Source organism: Odocoileus virginianus, chromosome 7, assembly GCF_023699985.2.
Source record: "Odocoileus virginianus isolate 20LAN1187 ecotype Illinois chromosome 7, Ovbor_1.2, whole genome shotgun sequence".
In the NCBI taxonomy this organism is placed as follows: Eukaryota; Metazoa; Chordata; class Mammalia; order Artiodactyla; family Cervidae; genus Odocoileus; species Odocoileus virginianus.
Genome location: NC_069680.1, coordinates 24,422,152 through 24,437,625, shown reverse-complemented (window position 1 = coordinate 24,437,625; position 15,474 = coordinate 24,422,152). Strand labels below are relative to the sequence as shown.

The 15,474-nt window shown below is 47.1% G+C and overlaps 1 protein-coding gene and 1 long non-coding RNA gene across 2 annotated transcripts in view; one reads left to right on the top strand and one right to left on the bottom strand.

The window, feature by feature from the left end:
* The window catches only part of LOC139035990 (uncharacterized), a 47,727-nt gene that overhangs the window by 30,612 nt on the left and 1,641 nt on the right, over positions 1 to 15,474 (top strand). The window contains exon 2 of the long non-coding RNA XR_011488661.1: positions 14,971 to 15,018. This is a non-coding gene — a long non-coding RNA (uncharacterized lncRNA). The remainder of the gene's footprint in view (positions 1 to 14,970; positions 15,019 to 15,474) is intronic.
* LOC110122841 (spermadhesin-1) lies at positions 1,941 to 9,019 on the bottom strand. The gene is made up of 6 exons (XM_070469870.1): positions 8,974 to 9,019; positions 6,764 to 6,853; positions 6,661 to 6,690; positions 5,431 to 5,566; positions 3,314 to 3,501; positions 1,941 to 2,207 (listed from the first exon to the last, which is right to left on the bottom strand). The coding sequence occupies exons 1-6, from the start codon at positions 9,017 to 9,019 to the stop codon at positions 2,203 to 2,205; spliced, it is 495 nt and encodes a 164-aa protein (XP_070325971.1). The 3' UTR covers positions 1,941 to 2,202.

The following is a 15,474-nucleotide window of genomic DNA, read 5'->3' as shown; positions in this document are numbered from 1 at the left end:
AGCACATGCCCTGCTCACAGCGGACAGGCTGGAGGCTCTAAGGGATCCAGCAGGAGGCAGGGGACATGTCCAGGAAGAACACACACCAGGACCTTCTATACAGGTTTCACGCTTGACCAAACAGAGCCTTCGCAGAGATAAGGACAGGAAGAGCCTGAAATCTCTGAAATTGGCAAAGGGCCAATGCAGAGAAATTTTCAGAGCCATCTAACCATCTGAACCTGGAGAAATTATATAAGCCATCGGAAATGCGTGCATTGTCAATCCTACCTCTTTGAGTTTGCACCATAGTCTTGATTCTTGACCACACTATTTCAAGTTTACAGAAGCACCGTTTGAATAGAGTCTAAACCCCGTTTTGCAGCCGTCTGCAAGGCGTTTCATCCTTGGGCACACGAGAGTGACTTAGTATAGGTCCAGACCCCACATCAAGTCTGGAAGGACAGAGACCCTGCCTCACACAGATGGCATCTTCTGTCTCAGCATCTTTTCTGGTCTTTGTTTGGCTCAGCCTACGGTTGAGGGAAACGTGACTCCCATGTTAACACTGAAGGCTACCTGGAGAGAAATGCAGAGTCTCTTTGGAACACTGAAAACACAACTCTGACCTTATCACTCATTCACTCATTTAAGAATTACTAGTAGGACCCTAAAGTTTGAGTGCTGCAGTGGTACCCACTGAATAAATAAGCAATTGGTACTGTATACTTGACTTCCCTGGTGGCTCAGATGGCAAAGAATCTGCCTGCAATGCAGGCAGCCCAGGTTCCATTCGTGGATCACCAAGAGTTGAATATGACTGAGTGTCTAACAGCAGCTGTATTCTTAAACTGCATAGAGACCTACATGAGGTGAGGGAGTCCCAAAGATGCGATGGCAGTCAGCCCTTCAGCTGGACCAGGAGGTGCTTCATGGGGACCCCGAGCAGCAGGCGGATGTGTCTGGAAGGTTGGAAGGATGGACTCCTGGCCGAGGGGACAGTGTGAGCAAAGGCTCAGAGTTGCTCCAAGGTGTGCCATGTCCAAAGCTCAGTGTGTGATGGCTCAGCCCCGAGAGGGGCCAGAGGGGAGAGGACGTTAGAAGGGAGGGCAGGCCAGGTGAAGAAGGGTTTGATAAAACTCTGCTAAGGCGGGTAAACTCTATGGGCTGGTTTTCAACCAGGAAGTGAAAAATGGAACCAGGTCGTGGTTAGATGCCTGTGCTGGATGGTGCAGGGTGAACTGGAAAAGATCCTAAAATCTACCATAACAGCAAAGGAAAATCACCTTCAGAGAACCCACTTGAGGAAGGGAGATTCCAACGTGACTTTCTGAGTTGACCTTATCAGGATGGTCCACACACATGGATTATTGTGCCTGAGGGAGTTGATGGTTCTCCCCACAAGTTTGTGAAAAGACCCCCACACTCCCGCTCCTCTCTGAACAGAAGAAAAGGACATGGAAGCAGTTGCATGCTTCTAAGGAGCTGTGCCATCCAGAGGCCACTGTGATTTTGACCCTCCTAATGCCTGGTCTGATAAAATGCAACATCACCCGACTCGATGAGCCCCCAAACAATGTGAACTTTATGTTTTACTCTCCGAACACCTTTAAAAGAGACTATGATGCAATATAATTGATAGTTGGATGGTGGGAATCAGAAGACATTAAACATATCCTCACCAAAGATTCTTTGTCTTCAAGCACATTGTTTGAAACTTGGCAGAGAGCCAGGCCAGCATCTCATTTCTATGTCTGTAGAGGGTTTTCTTCTGCAGGCAAGGAAAATCATAAATAAACAGCACTCTTGTCTTGAGAGAGACCTCAGACCAATGAGAACCCCTCTGGGCATAAAGACCTTCAGAAGGGGTTTCAACTACTCTCAGCGATGTCTGGGGTTCCAACCCTGTGACACCAGGCCTCACAAACTAAAAAAAAAAAAAAATCCAGACTCAGGTAAAGAGACTTTATTCAAAATTATAGTGATAAATAGAAGGAACTAACCACAAGACTGGCAACAATCTAAAACCCAATAGTAAGGAATCTTTCTGCAGTTAGGAGACTGGGGGCTGGAAAGGATGGAGGTGACAGGGTGAGAGCAGCAGGTGTGATTAGACAGGTGATCAGAAGATGCCTCTCCTTGTGGGCAGCTGATTCCAGAGGGTCTTCAAGGAATGTTGTTCTCTTTTGCAACATTTGTCCACTCAAGCCTGAGCAGAGATCACTAAGCTGTGGGATGGAGAACAGGTTAAGTAGAGTTTAAGAAGCATTTTCTTCCAGTTGACATGTGGGTGAAATTGCCGTCAATCATTAATGAGGAAAAAATACACTCTTGAGGGACTGTGCTTAGTTTGCTTTAGGTTACATATACATCTGGTCCCATCACTTCATGGCAAATAGAAAGGGACACAGTGGAAACATTGACAGACTTTATTTTGGGGGGGGTCCAAAATCACTGCAGATGGTGACTGCAGCCATGAAATTAAAAGATGCTTACTCCTTGGAAGAAAAGTTATGACCAACCTAGACAGTATATTAAAAAGCAGAGACATTACTTTGCCAACAAATGTCTGTCTAGTCAAGGTTATTGTTTTTCCAGTAGTCATGCATGGATGTGAGAGTTGGACCATAAAGAAAGCTGAGAGCTGAAAAATTGATGCTTTTGAACTGTGGTGTTGGAGAAAACTTGAGAGTCACTTGGACTGCAAGGAGATCCAACCAGCCCATCCTAAAGGAAATCAGTCCTGAATGTTCATTGGAAGGACTGATGTTGAAGCTGAAACTCCACTACATAGACCACCTGATGCGAGGAACTGACCCTTTTGAAAAGACCCTGATGCTGGGAAAGACTGAAGGCGGGAGGAGAAAGGGACAACAGAGGATGGGATGGCTGGATGGCATCACCAAATCAATGGACATGAGTTTGAATAAACGGGCATTGGTGATGGACAGGCCTACCCCTGTACTCCATGGGGTCGCAAAGAGTCGGACACGACTGAGTGACTAAAGTGATATATGCCTAAGGGATTTTAATATGATCAAGAAGGGAAATTTTGTATTTGAGAGGAAATGATCATCTTGTCTAGATGTAAAGTAAAACTTGTAAAAGAATTTTCATGTCAGATCTTCACAACTGCAAGATCTGGGGATGCAGAAATGCTGTCATAGAACTGGTAGATGTTTTTGGAGAGGCTCACTAGGTCACACTGCCTCTGACTCATCTACTGACAGTCGAGTTTATTTCAACAGTCACAAAAACACCACACGCCCAACTTTCCTGCACCATGAACAGAGAGGGAGGACTTATTAGCAGGTGCCTGCCTCATTTTACCTACCTTGTGGATCCTGAAAGTATAACACTTCATAGGAAGAAGTTGGGTGGTCAGGCTTTCTGATGTACTTGACAGTCATGATATTGGCAGAAGATCTATAGTCCAGGAGTGAACCTTCACAAATCTTCCCTAAGACAGAAGATCCTGGCAGCCCATCTATAATCTCCAGGGACTCTTTATCACAGTTGAGGCTGTTAGAGCAGTGAGAAGGGCAGGCATCAGCCTTTGGAATCATAATCCCTCCAGCAGGCAGTGTCCCCTGTCCAGACCCCACACAATCACACAGCTTTGCTCACCAGACTTCCCAGGATGGTGCCCTCGGGGAGGGAGACTCACCCTTCTGGAGGAGGGGGTGGTGGTCACCCAGGACCCTCCCCACACCAGGGCTGCAGGTGACTCTTGCCTCCTGGGCAGCCCCACTGATGGGGCTCAGGGAAGCCCACCCAGGACTCTGGGATCAGGAGCCACTGGAGGGAATAGTACAGTCAACGCTGAGGACCATTTCCTTGGGCAACAAGCATGGAGTCAGGTGAGGCCCAGACAGGCGTGTGTGACTCCACTTCTGCTTCACCCTCTGCACCCCTGGCACAGGGGGCCCAGGACCCCTGCTTGGCCTCCGGGACCTGCAGAGGCGAGAGGGGCATCCAGCTCTCCCTGATGTGGGCAAAGTGCACACATGGGTTGTCACACTCCTGCTGAGGTCTCCATCTCCTCCTCCTGCCCATCAGACCTGACCCCACCCTGTCTTCCTCTCTCAGCCCCCAGCGTGTGTCCCACCCAGGAGGGAGGTTGGAGCCTCTCTGGGTTAAAACGAGACCCGGAAGGGACATCTCACCAGGACACAGACTCAGCTCCCTCTAGACTAGCTTGCTGTTGGACGGACTGATTCCTTCCTGGCCCCAAGGGCAGTCATATCCAAAACTGGCCTTGGAGAGGGTCAAAGGGACAATAATGAAAAGTTTTAGGATAATCTATCCCTCTGACTCTAACAGAAATGTTGATGCAGGAAATGCCTGCCTCCTTCAGCCCTGGCGTGTGGTTTGGGTAGATGGTCTGAGCCCGGCTGTGGGGTAGGCATCTCCAGGTTGTCCTCCTCACACGGAGCAGCTCCTCAGCCTAGTGGGAGACCTGACCTCATAGAAGGTCTGGAGGGACAGGGCCCTCAGTCACAAGATAACATCACCTGTCTCAACCACCGTTGTGGACTATATATCACTTGGTCTGCAGTTGGTGGAAATGTGGCTCCTGTGTTAATATCTGTGAAGAGTAACCTACTATAGAAATGCTACAACTTATTGCTACATTGACAGTGCTTTCTGTTGCAGGATTATTGATCCATTCTGTCTTTTAATTGTTCATTCAGTCTTTCATTCATCCACGCACTCACTAGTTAAAAAATATTTCTTGACCGCCAAAAATAAGACTCCCTTTCTTGTAGGCACAAACTCAGACATGGGTAGGAATGGTGCATGCGTCATCCCTCAGTCAAGTCCAACTCTTTGAGACCCCATGGACTGTGGTCCACCAGGCTCCTCTATTCGTGGAATTCTCCAGGCAAGAATATTGGAATGGGATGCCATTCCCTTCTCCAGGGGATCTTCCCAAAGCAGGTAATATATGGGGCACAAATCTGAGAAAGATCTGCCCAGCTGAGGACAGAGTCAGAGTAGGGGTTTCAGGTGTGATGGAAACGTTCTTCCTCCGGTGAAATCATGCACTAGGAAATGAGGACCCTAAGCAGCAGGTGGTGAGTCTGGGAGAGGCGGGAGCTGCCTTCCAGGCAGAGGGGACAGTGTGAGCAAAGGCTCAGAGCTGCCCAACAGTCTGGTGGGTCCACAGCTCAGAGTGTGCTGGCTCAGCTCAGAGAGGGGGCAGGGGGAGAAGAGGTGAGAAGGGAGGGCAGATCAGGGGTCCCCTGGAGGGATCTGAAAGCCATGGAAGGAGGGTCCGCTTTATGCAGAGGGCAGGGGGCCATGCAGGGTCGTCAGCAGGAGTGAGCTGGAGTCAGGATGTGTCCGGATGTGTGTGCTGGGTGGTGCAGGGGGAAAGGGAAGGGGCAAAGAGGGACACCTTCCCATAAAACCACAACATCAGCAAAGAATACTCCACTCAGCACTTACTGGAGGTTCTGGATAGTCACCCTAACTTGGTACTCTTGTGGCATCTGGATAGTCCAGACACAGTTAGTTTCCGGTCCGTAATAGGTGGCGATCACTCCAGACTCTTCTTTGAGGATTCCCCCACAGTTAGTATTCCCTACAACAGAAGGAGGGATTCCAGTCTCCCAGAAGGTGCACCAGGCTGCCGGGCTCTGTGCCACCCCTCCCCCACCCCACTGCAGGTGGTCCCGGCTCCCACCCCCCAATCACAAACAGACATCCGCCATCCAGTCTGAGCACCCAGGAAAACGTGGTTTTCAAGGTTTTAATCTTTTCAGAATTTTAAAGAGATCCATACCCTTTACTACAGTTTGTCTTGATCCCTGAAAAATACGAGTGTAACACCTTGTCAACAAAATATTGTTTGTCAACTGAAAGTGAAAGTCACTCAGTGATGTCTGACTCTTTGCGACCCCATGATACAGTCCATGGAATTCTTCAGGCCAGAATACTGGAGTGGGTAGCTGTTCCCTTCTCCAGGGCATCTTCCCAACCCAGGGACCAACCCAGATAGCCCACACTGCAGGCATATTCTTTACCAGCTGAGCCACCGCAGAAGCCCACAGTTCGTCAAGTGAAGATAAAACAGCACTTTCATCATTGGTGTTTTGATCAAATGAGTTCAAATTTTACCTGGACCTGAAAATCACTAGGGAAATCAATCAATCGTCGATCAATCAATCACCAGTCACTCAATCAGTCATCAATCACTCAGTCATCTATCAGCCCCCACATCAGGAGGAAACCTTTCTGTTTGCCCAGTGCCCCCCTGATGCCGACACACCCTCTGCCTGGAGGCTCTCATATCTGACACTGCACATGGTGATGCCCCTCGGCCCTCCAGGCTCTGCCATTGAAGGTGGCTCCATTGTTCTGGGACCCCTGCGCTGTGGAGAGGTGGTCCCATTCCTGCCTCCTGAGGCTGTGCAGGCAGAAGGGCAGGGGAAGCTCCTGGGTTGTGGAGGTGAGGAGGGGAGGGGAGAAGGAACAGGGTGGCAGTCATGGGAGGTCAGGGTACGGGACCCTAGGGATTGTTAAGACCAAGGCTCACGGTCAGCTCCGGAAATGCCAAGTTCCTTTAACCAAAAGGTAAACCGACACCAGTGTTTCCAGGAGAGGCATCTGAACTGAAGCCCTGAAGCACTTCTCCCCGTGGGAGCATAAAATGGTAAGGGTTGAGACTGTACTTACGGGGGAGCCAGTCTAATGAATCCACTGAGGCTGGAAAGACATCAAAAGAGAACAACAAATGAAAAGCTGGAAGTTACTGGAGTGTCAGGGCATTAGCACACACAGCGCGCATCCTGTGAGGACAGGCTGTGCTTCCAGGGGTGGTGCTGGGCGCACAGTACTTGCCCGCCCTCGGCCCGGGAAGAGCCGGGTCCTGCAGGGACAGAGCAGGAAGGAGGTCTGGCACTCCGCCTTCAAGACTCGCTCGTTCAGCTGTGACCCTTCGTTTCTCCGTTCCACTCAGTGAAAGTGAACGTTCGAGCTCTGGAGCCACAGTCAGACAAGTCAGCTCTCAGGAGGCTCAGAGGCTTCTCCAGTTAACCTGGGAGTTTCTGCTCGGCAGGATGAACCTGCCATTTCCTAGGAAACCTCTCAGTCCCGGGCCAATCAGGACAGAGGGGCACTCAAAAATAACTTGAGTATTTCTTTTAATTCTTCAATGAAACCAATGATGAGTTTGCTGTTGGTGTAAATACATGGAATAAAAATCTCAGCTGAGGAGAAATGAACATTCTTAATTTAGGAAAGTTTCACCGTATCAGGGACCTGACAGCAATCACTGTTTCCTCTGTTGCTGTGGCTTGTGGTTTAACCTCAGGGCGTGATAAGTGGGCACAGCCCCACTCAGGAAACAGACTGGGGCCCAGTGCTGCTCGGTGAGAGCCGGATGGCTTTAGGCAAGATATTTATTCTCACAAACCTCAGTCCATGCACCTGTAAACTGGAAATTTAATAGTAACAGCCTCCTTGGTTCCAGAGGACAGTCCACGCGTACACAGCTCAGCGTCCAGCCCAGAGAGGCTGTCCACTATGCTCCCTGCCACTGTCAAGCTCCCACCACATTCGTTTCCTTCTCCATTGACACTGCTTTCCTCAGTAAATTGAAATCAACAAGTGCTCTGGAAGCTATGTGACCAGAGATGTCAACCAGGACACTGGGGTCCGTCTCCAGCTGCCCGTCCTGAGTACCGAAGTGGCCTAGGATTGGGGGCCACAGAGGAAACCTCCCCACCCTGGGGAGGGTGCTCTGGAAAATACAAATTGAGGTTTCCCTGAAAGCAGATCTCAAGGGCAGAATCACACATCTTCCCATCATGGACCTGCACATACAGTGACCTCCTCTGATCTAGAATCTGAGGTCCCAGCTTTGAAGCAGGGGAACAAGAAGCCGCTTGGGGGAGTTTAGGACACGTCACCCCAAAACATGCCGTCCTGATCTGTTGATTTGAACTGATGGTGTTTGAGAAACAGCAGGTGCAGGAAGGGCTCTGATGGACCTGTTTCTACCTACAAGCTGCCTACAAAGTGTCCCAGGAGCAGGGCTCCCCTTCCCCACCCCCACAGCCTCAGACCAGGGAGACGGGAAGTTCCTGATCACAGGAGGCTGGGATAAATGCTGAGAGGGATCTGTGCTCACAGAGACAGCACAAGCCTGTCCTTCCACTCGGCTCCGGGTCATGAGCACAGTTGCCTGCAGGGGAGCCGGGGAGGAGAGTGTGGGTCGATGAAAAGAGGAGCTGGAGCAGAAAAGCACAGAGAAGGGGGCGGGCAGAGTAAGACCCGCAGAGAGAACAAGGAGGAAGGAGACAGAGGCTTCCCTGAAGGCACAGCCGTTCCCTTCTTTCCCTCCAGCACCGAGACTCCTCACGGGCCCCTCCACGTTCAGTGCAGACCCAGCGCCCAGTCCCCTGCAGGGCTAAGACCCCCCCACCCCACCCCAATCAGGACGTCCTCAGCCCTGCCGGGAGCTGCTGCTCCTGCTGGTCATTCCTGAGCTCACGTTGCTGCCACGTCTCCATTCCGTGGGCAGAGGCAGAGCACCCCACCTGTCCAGGGGCTTCTCCAGGGGCCCCCGCTTCCCCTTGGATGCCACCCTCCAATCAGGTCCAGCCAGGGTCCCACCTACAACACTCACACCATCACACTTCCAAGACCCCTGCAAAGCTGCCCACAGCTGGTTCACCTCCTCCAGGTCTGGGCTGAGGTCTGGCTGTCGTGCAGGGCATCCCAGGGATAAGGCAGAGGGGGCCCAAGGAATGAATGCCAGAACAAGGACGGACAGCCAAGAAAATGTTTAAAAATCATTATATACTCAGCCCTAGGTCTTGGCCATCCTGCTGGACCCTCCTTCTCCAGGCCAGGCTGAGGGCGGCATCTCCTTGGAGGAGGGCAGCTTGCAGACCCCCTTCTGTGGCAACAAGTGAACTGCACAGATCTCTAGGCGAACAGGAAGCAGAGAGGCCCGGGGGCAGGGGGCTGGGGGCCAGGCTTTACCTGTGCTGAGCAGCAAGGCCCAAGGGATGGCGCTGGACAGCTTCATCTTCTCAGCCTGGCCCCGGCCTCAGCAGTGAGCCTGGCCCTGGAGGCCTGGGGCTATATACACACAGCAGCTGACACCTGATCTCCTCCTCCCCTGGAGCCCAGCCCGGCAGGGCTGCGGGAACCCCGGGTTCTCTAGGAGAAGGGAGGTGCCTGCTGCTTCCTCCATGTCTTTGTCACACACTTTCTGGGTCCTTTTCCCTGGGAAATAATGACCAGTTCCTTCTTTTCCTCTGCTCTTCCTGTGGTCCTGAATAATGGGTGACACGGAGCACTGGCCACACGGAACTCTTATTAGGGAGCCCTCCTGTCTGAGGTTAAGCTTCAGCACGTTTACCTCCAGTGACTTGCATAAGCCTCACAACACCTTGGACAGGAGAGGACCTGAGACCCGGAGAGGCCAAGGCACTTGCCCGCATCAAGGGGTGACAGTGACTGAAGCAAAAGGTGGTCTGACGTCCTGGCTGCCTGGTCTTAAGAGCCCTCTGTCCCCCAGGGCCAAGGCAGGTAAACATCCCGTCTGCTCCACGTGTGGGTCAGAACTGGTGGTCGAGCCGGAGTGCATGTCAGCTTGTGTTGTGTGTCCACAAGGGAGATAGGTGGGCACATGTTGGCATTTGTTCTATATTTATACCAACACCCACATGGCTCCGATAGTGAGGTGTTACAGCTATGAGAATCCAGAAGAGCTCCTCGTTGAAAACATGTAGCAGATTCCTAACATGTTCTACCGGAGTTTCTATATAAGTCAACTTTCTACTACCTAGTTATCCAAGGAAATGAAAGTGTGGCCACACAGAACATTATTCATGAATATTCATAGCTGCATTATTTGTAAAGAGAGAGAGTGGTTAAAAACCCAAACGTCCATTCATCGTTGAATGCATAAATAAAACACACAGTCTGTTTGTACAATGGAAGTCATTCGACCATTTAAAGGAACACCAGCCCACTTGTCTTTCAGGGAGCATTAGCAATTACACGCCAACCAGCAGAACACGATGTCCACTTTCCTGACCTTAAAAACTGCATTTTATGAAATCTTTCAAAATCCCATGCTGATTAGAAACGCTTAAAATGGTATCTTTTTAAAAAGGTGCATTTCTCCAACTGCCAGTGGGTTTGGCCACTTCTCCAAAGCGGGTGTAAGCTCAGTGGAGTGTGTGCTTAGCATGCAGGAGGTCCTGGGTTCAATCCCCAGCACTTCCAGTTTTCTTGGCGTGGGTGTGGAATTTGTCTTGGGTTCTAAACCAGCACTAGATGCGTCCTCATTTGCTAAGAACACCCACCGCCTGCCCCGCTTTTTTTGGTTCTTTTTGAGCTTCCCTGGTGGCTGAGACGGTAAAAGCATCTGCTCGCAATGGGGGAGATCCGGGTTTGATCCCTGGGTCAGGAAGATCCCTGGAGAAGGAAATGGCAACCCACTCCAGTACTCTTGTTTGGAAAATTCCATGGATGAAGGAACCTTGTAGGTTACAGTCCATGGGGTCCAAAAGAGTCGGATATAACCGAGCAACTTTACTTTCACTTTCCAATGTTTTTAGTCCAACCCCAGTTCTTTTGAGAAATGCCTGTTCATGCATATCTTTGAGCCAGTTTTCTGTTATTGTTGCATTACTCATTTTTCTTTATGGGTGGTAGAAACTTCCTGTTCTTTTTAAGTCATCTTTCTTTACAGAAACTCTAATGGGTTCCCAGTGGGAGGGACATTCTACTTCAAGCAAAGCACAGACAAGTTGCCTGAGCTATCTGGTCACTCAAGCTCTTCTGGCTGATGAATGGAGGAGGAGGCTTATTAGACAGGATCTCCCTCTCAGAAAACAGTGCTGGTTCTGCTCCAGTGGTTAAGTTCCCTGGTTGCTATTTCTATAAAATGCAATAATTCCTCACAGTTCTCCTTCCATCTAGAATCTCCCTTAGCTTATCATTCCCTGTTACCCCTGGCAGTCCCCTAAGTATAGAATACTCCCTGGCCATGATCTGTGGGCCGAACAAGGGGCACCGCATGGCTGTAAATGCCTGGATGGAGGGAACACAGGAGCCGTGGGAGGAAGGCAGTTGCTTGTCTTCCATCCCAGTTCAAGCATCCCACCTTTATTCCCTGCATGTCAGGTTTGCTGTCCTCTCCCTCAGCATCCATGCAGGCTTGTGACTGCTTGGGAGGAAAAGAAAAACAGAGTCCCATTTCCAGGGGCACTCAGGAGTCAAAGTCTGAGCTCTGTATGGATAGCCAACTGTCCTTCTGCCACTGGTCTGGTTGTGTCCCATTGTGCCAATCATGGGTTCATGCGTGCTAAGTTGCTTCAGTCAAGTCTGATTCTGCAGCCTGCCAGGCTCCTCTGTCCATGGGATTCTCCAGGTAAGAACACTGGAGTGGGTTGCCATGCCCTCCTGCAAGGGATCTTCTCGACCCAAGGATAGAACCCACTTCTCCCTCAACTCCCATATTGCAGGCGGATTCTTTATCACTGAGCCATCAGGGAAGCCCTTGTGTCAATTATATGACAGGTTAATTACCAAAGCTTTATTTAAATAATGCTTCATGGGTGATAGTTGCTATTTCTCCTTTGTATGTGTGATTTCAGTTCCTTTTCAAAATTGCCCTGTTTTGGAACTTTCATTCTTCTATGTGAGTTTTGGATTGTCTTGTCAAATTCTAGGAAAGTTGATTTTGATTGAAAGTGCATTAAATTAATAGATTTGTTGGGCAGAATTAGCATTTTTATGATCTGAGGCTTTTGAACCTGTAACAGTTGTGTTTCTCCATTTCATCACATTTTCTTTTATGTCTTTCAGTATCATTTAGAAGTTCTCTCCATAGAAACCTGATATACCTAATCGGTTATTACAGTTGGAAGCATTGTTATTTTTCACACATTGATCCAGCAATCTTAATCTTAGTATTAGTTCCTATCATTTAACTTCAGAGGATATTTTTTTATTTTCTATCATATTTGTGTATCATATTTGCTGAAAATAAGATTAGTTTTATTACTTTTTTGCCATTTATTACAATGTTAACCCCTTTTTCTTATAGAGAAAAATGCTAAAATGACTAGAGTCTCCTAAACAATGCTGATTAAATGTGATGGTAATCATTCTGTCTTACTCTTAACTTTAATGGGATTACTTCTGAAGTGTCACCATAAATTAGAGGTTTGCTGGAGATTTTTTTATACTTATGCTTTAAGGCATTTAGCTGGTTCCCTTCAATAAGATTCATTAATGCTTATTGAGTTTTGCTGGATTTGTTTCTGAATTCATGAAGTAGTAATATAGACTTTAGTGCTTATTCTGTTAAACTCAAAAATTACACGAGTAGATTTTCTGATTTTGAATTATCTTTACATCTTTGAGATAAATTCTTATTTTAAAAAATATTTTTAACAATACTTAACTCAATTTCCTAAAATTATATCCTATTCTATTTAATTTTATCTTGTTTTCATCTGTATTCTTAAATTACATTGCCTAAAATTTCTTTTACTGTCTGTCCTTGCCCATAATTCATATCAGATTATAGTTATATCAGATTATTATAAATTTGTAGAATGAGGTGGGTAACATTTTCACTTCCTCTAAGATATTTTGAATTAATTAAAAGTTATTGAGCTTCATAGTGTTAAAGAATTCACCTGCAAAGCAGGAGACTCGGGTTTGGTGCCTGGATCAGGGAGATCCCCTGGAGAAGGAAATGTCAACCCACTCCAGTATTCTTGTCTGAGAAATTCCATGGACAGAGGAGTCTGGTGGGCTACAGTCTATAGGGATGCAAAAGAGTTGGACACGACTTAGCGACTAAACAACGATGACATCAAAAGTGATTGAAGGCAGTGATGTTTCATTGTTAAACTGTCTAGAACTGTAGTCTTCAAAGAAGAAAACGTTTGCTCACTATCTCCGATTTTTTTCCCCAGGCAAAAATGTTTAATGAATCAATGAATTAATGAGTGGATGAATAGATACAGTAATTATTTTGAAAGATGCTTGCATCACTGCTCCCGTTTTCTTCTTCTTCTTCTTATTGGATCGGAGTTGATTTCCAGTGTTGTGTGGTTTCTGCTGTATAACAAAGTGAATCAGCTACAGGTGCACATATGTCCCCCCCTTTCGAGTGCCCCTCTTTGCTTATGACTCTTCCCTTAGCAGTCTTAGAGAGGGAGGAACAGAGATTTCCCAGGTAGGCCACGTCCCGGTTCCCATCACCCCTTCCCAGAGTGCCGTGTTTGCTTTAGTTGATGAACCTGCATTGAAACATTAACAACCGCCTAAAGCGCATAGTGTGCGTAGCGGTCACTGTTAGCGTGACTCACTATATGGGTTTGGACAAAAGTATAACAACACGTTCCCATCATTATAATATCACCTAGAATATTTCCAGTGCTCTAAAAATCCTCTGTGTTCCATATAGTCATCTCTCCTCCCAACCCTGGGCAATGGCTGATCTTATTACTGTCACCATAGTTTGACATTTTCTACAACGTCAAATAGTTGGAATCATGCAGTATGTAGCTTTTTCAGATTGGCATCTTTAATTTAGCAATTCGTACTTAAGTTTCTTTCACATGTCTTTTGATGATTTGTTGGTTCATTTCTTTCTAGTAAAAAATATCATTCTATTGTATCACAGTTTACTTATCCATTTACCTTCCAACAGACTTCTTGGTTGCTTTTTGAGTTTTGGCAATTGTGAATAAAACTGCTATAATGGCCTTGTGTGGGTTTTCATGTGAATATAAGTTTTCAATTCCTTTGGATAAATACCAAGAAGCAAGATTGCTGGGTGTACCAAGACTATGTTTATTTCTATAAGAAATTGCTAAACTGTCTTCCTGATAGCTTACTATGAACAGTGTCAGATTCGACATTGCTGCTGCTGCTGCTAAGTCACTGCAGTCGTGTCCGACTCTGTGCGACCCCATAGACGGCAGCCCACCAGGCTCCGCCATCCCTGGGATTCTCCAGGCAAGAACACTGGAGTGGGCTGCCATTTCCTTCTCCAGTGCATGAAAGTGAAAAGTGAAAGTGAAGTCACTCAGTTGTGTCCGACTCTTCGCAACCCCATGGACTGCAGCCTACCAGGCTCCTCCGTCCATGGGACTTTCCAGGCAAGAATACTGGAGTGGGTTGCCATCGCCTTCTCCGATAATTATACATTGCTGTTACATAATCCCTAGTACAGAGTTTAAACTGAATTGTTTGTTGTGTAATCACAAGTTTTGGGCTTAAAGGAAAAAAAAAAATTTTATGTGACTAAGACTGAGGAATGTAGAGAAGAAAAAAAAAGTTTGTCCTTTCCTCCTCCTTGAGAGCCCCAGACCTCATTCTTCTCCTTGGGGACCCTGGACTTCTTATCAACCTGCCTAGGAATTGACTCTCTCATTCCTAAATGGCTTTTCCATTTTTCTTCCTGACCAGCAGTGTATGGGAGTTCCCATTGCTTTATATCCTCATCAGCATACAGTGCTGTCAGGATTCCAGATGTGGTCATCTGAAGCTGTATCTCACTGTTGTCTTAATTTGCCATCCTCTGGTGACACAAGATGTGGTGCATCTTTACAAATTTATTGCCATTTTGTATACTTTTCTTTCTGTTGAAGTGTCTATTAAAATTTGGCCCTTTGAAAAATGGACCGTTTCCTTTTCTTTGAATTTTAACAGACCTTTGTATGTTTCTGCCTGCAATGCAGGAGACCCCAGTTCAATTCTGGGGTGGAAAGATCCATTGGAGAAGGGATAGGCTACCCACTCTAGTATTCTGACCTGGAGAATTCCATGGACAATTCTCCAGCATTGCAGGCAGATTCTTTACCAGCTGAGCCACAAGGGAAGCCCTCAATGGACTTATGGGATCACAAAGAGTCAGACACGACTGAGTGACTTTCACTTTCACTTTGTATGTTTCAATATAGTCCTTAATCAGATATGTCTTTTCCCCATGTTTTCTTTCAGTCTATGGCTTGTCTTCTCATTATCCTGATACTGTTTTCACAGAGCTAGGTGAGTACATTTAGTGAAGTTCAGCTTATCAATTATTTCTTCCATGGATCACGCCATTTGTATTATGTTATCACTATACCCAAAGTCATTTAGATTTTCTCCTATGCCTCTTTCAGAAGTTCTCTAGCCTTATATTTTACATCTGGGTGAATGGTTCATTTAGAGAAGATTTTTATGAAGAGCTTTGTGAAACTCTGAATCTAGATATATTATTTTTGTATATGGACATCAATTACTCCAACACCATTTGTTCAAAAGACTATTTTATTCCATTGTATTGCCTTTGTCCATTGTCAAAGATTAGTTGACTGTATTTATGGGGATTTATTTCTGTGCTTTTTATTCTGTTCCCGTGGTCTATTCTTTCACCATTACCACACTGTCTTGTTTACTGTAGCATTATTGTAGGTCCTGAAGTCAAGTAGCATCAGTTTTCCAGTTTTGTACTTCTCCTTC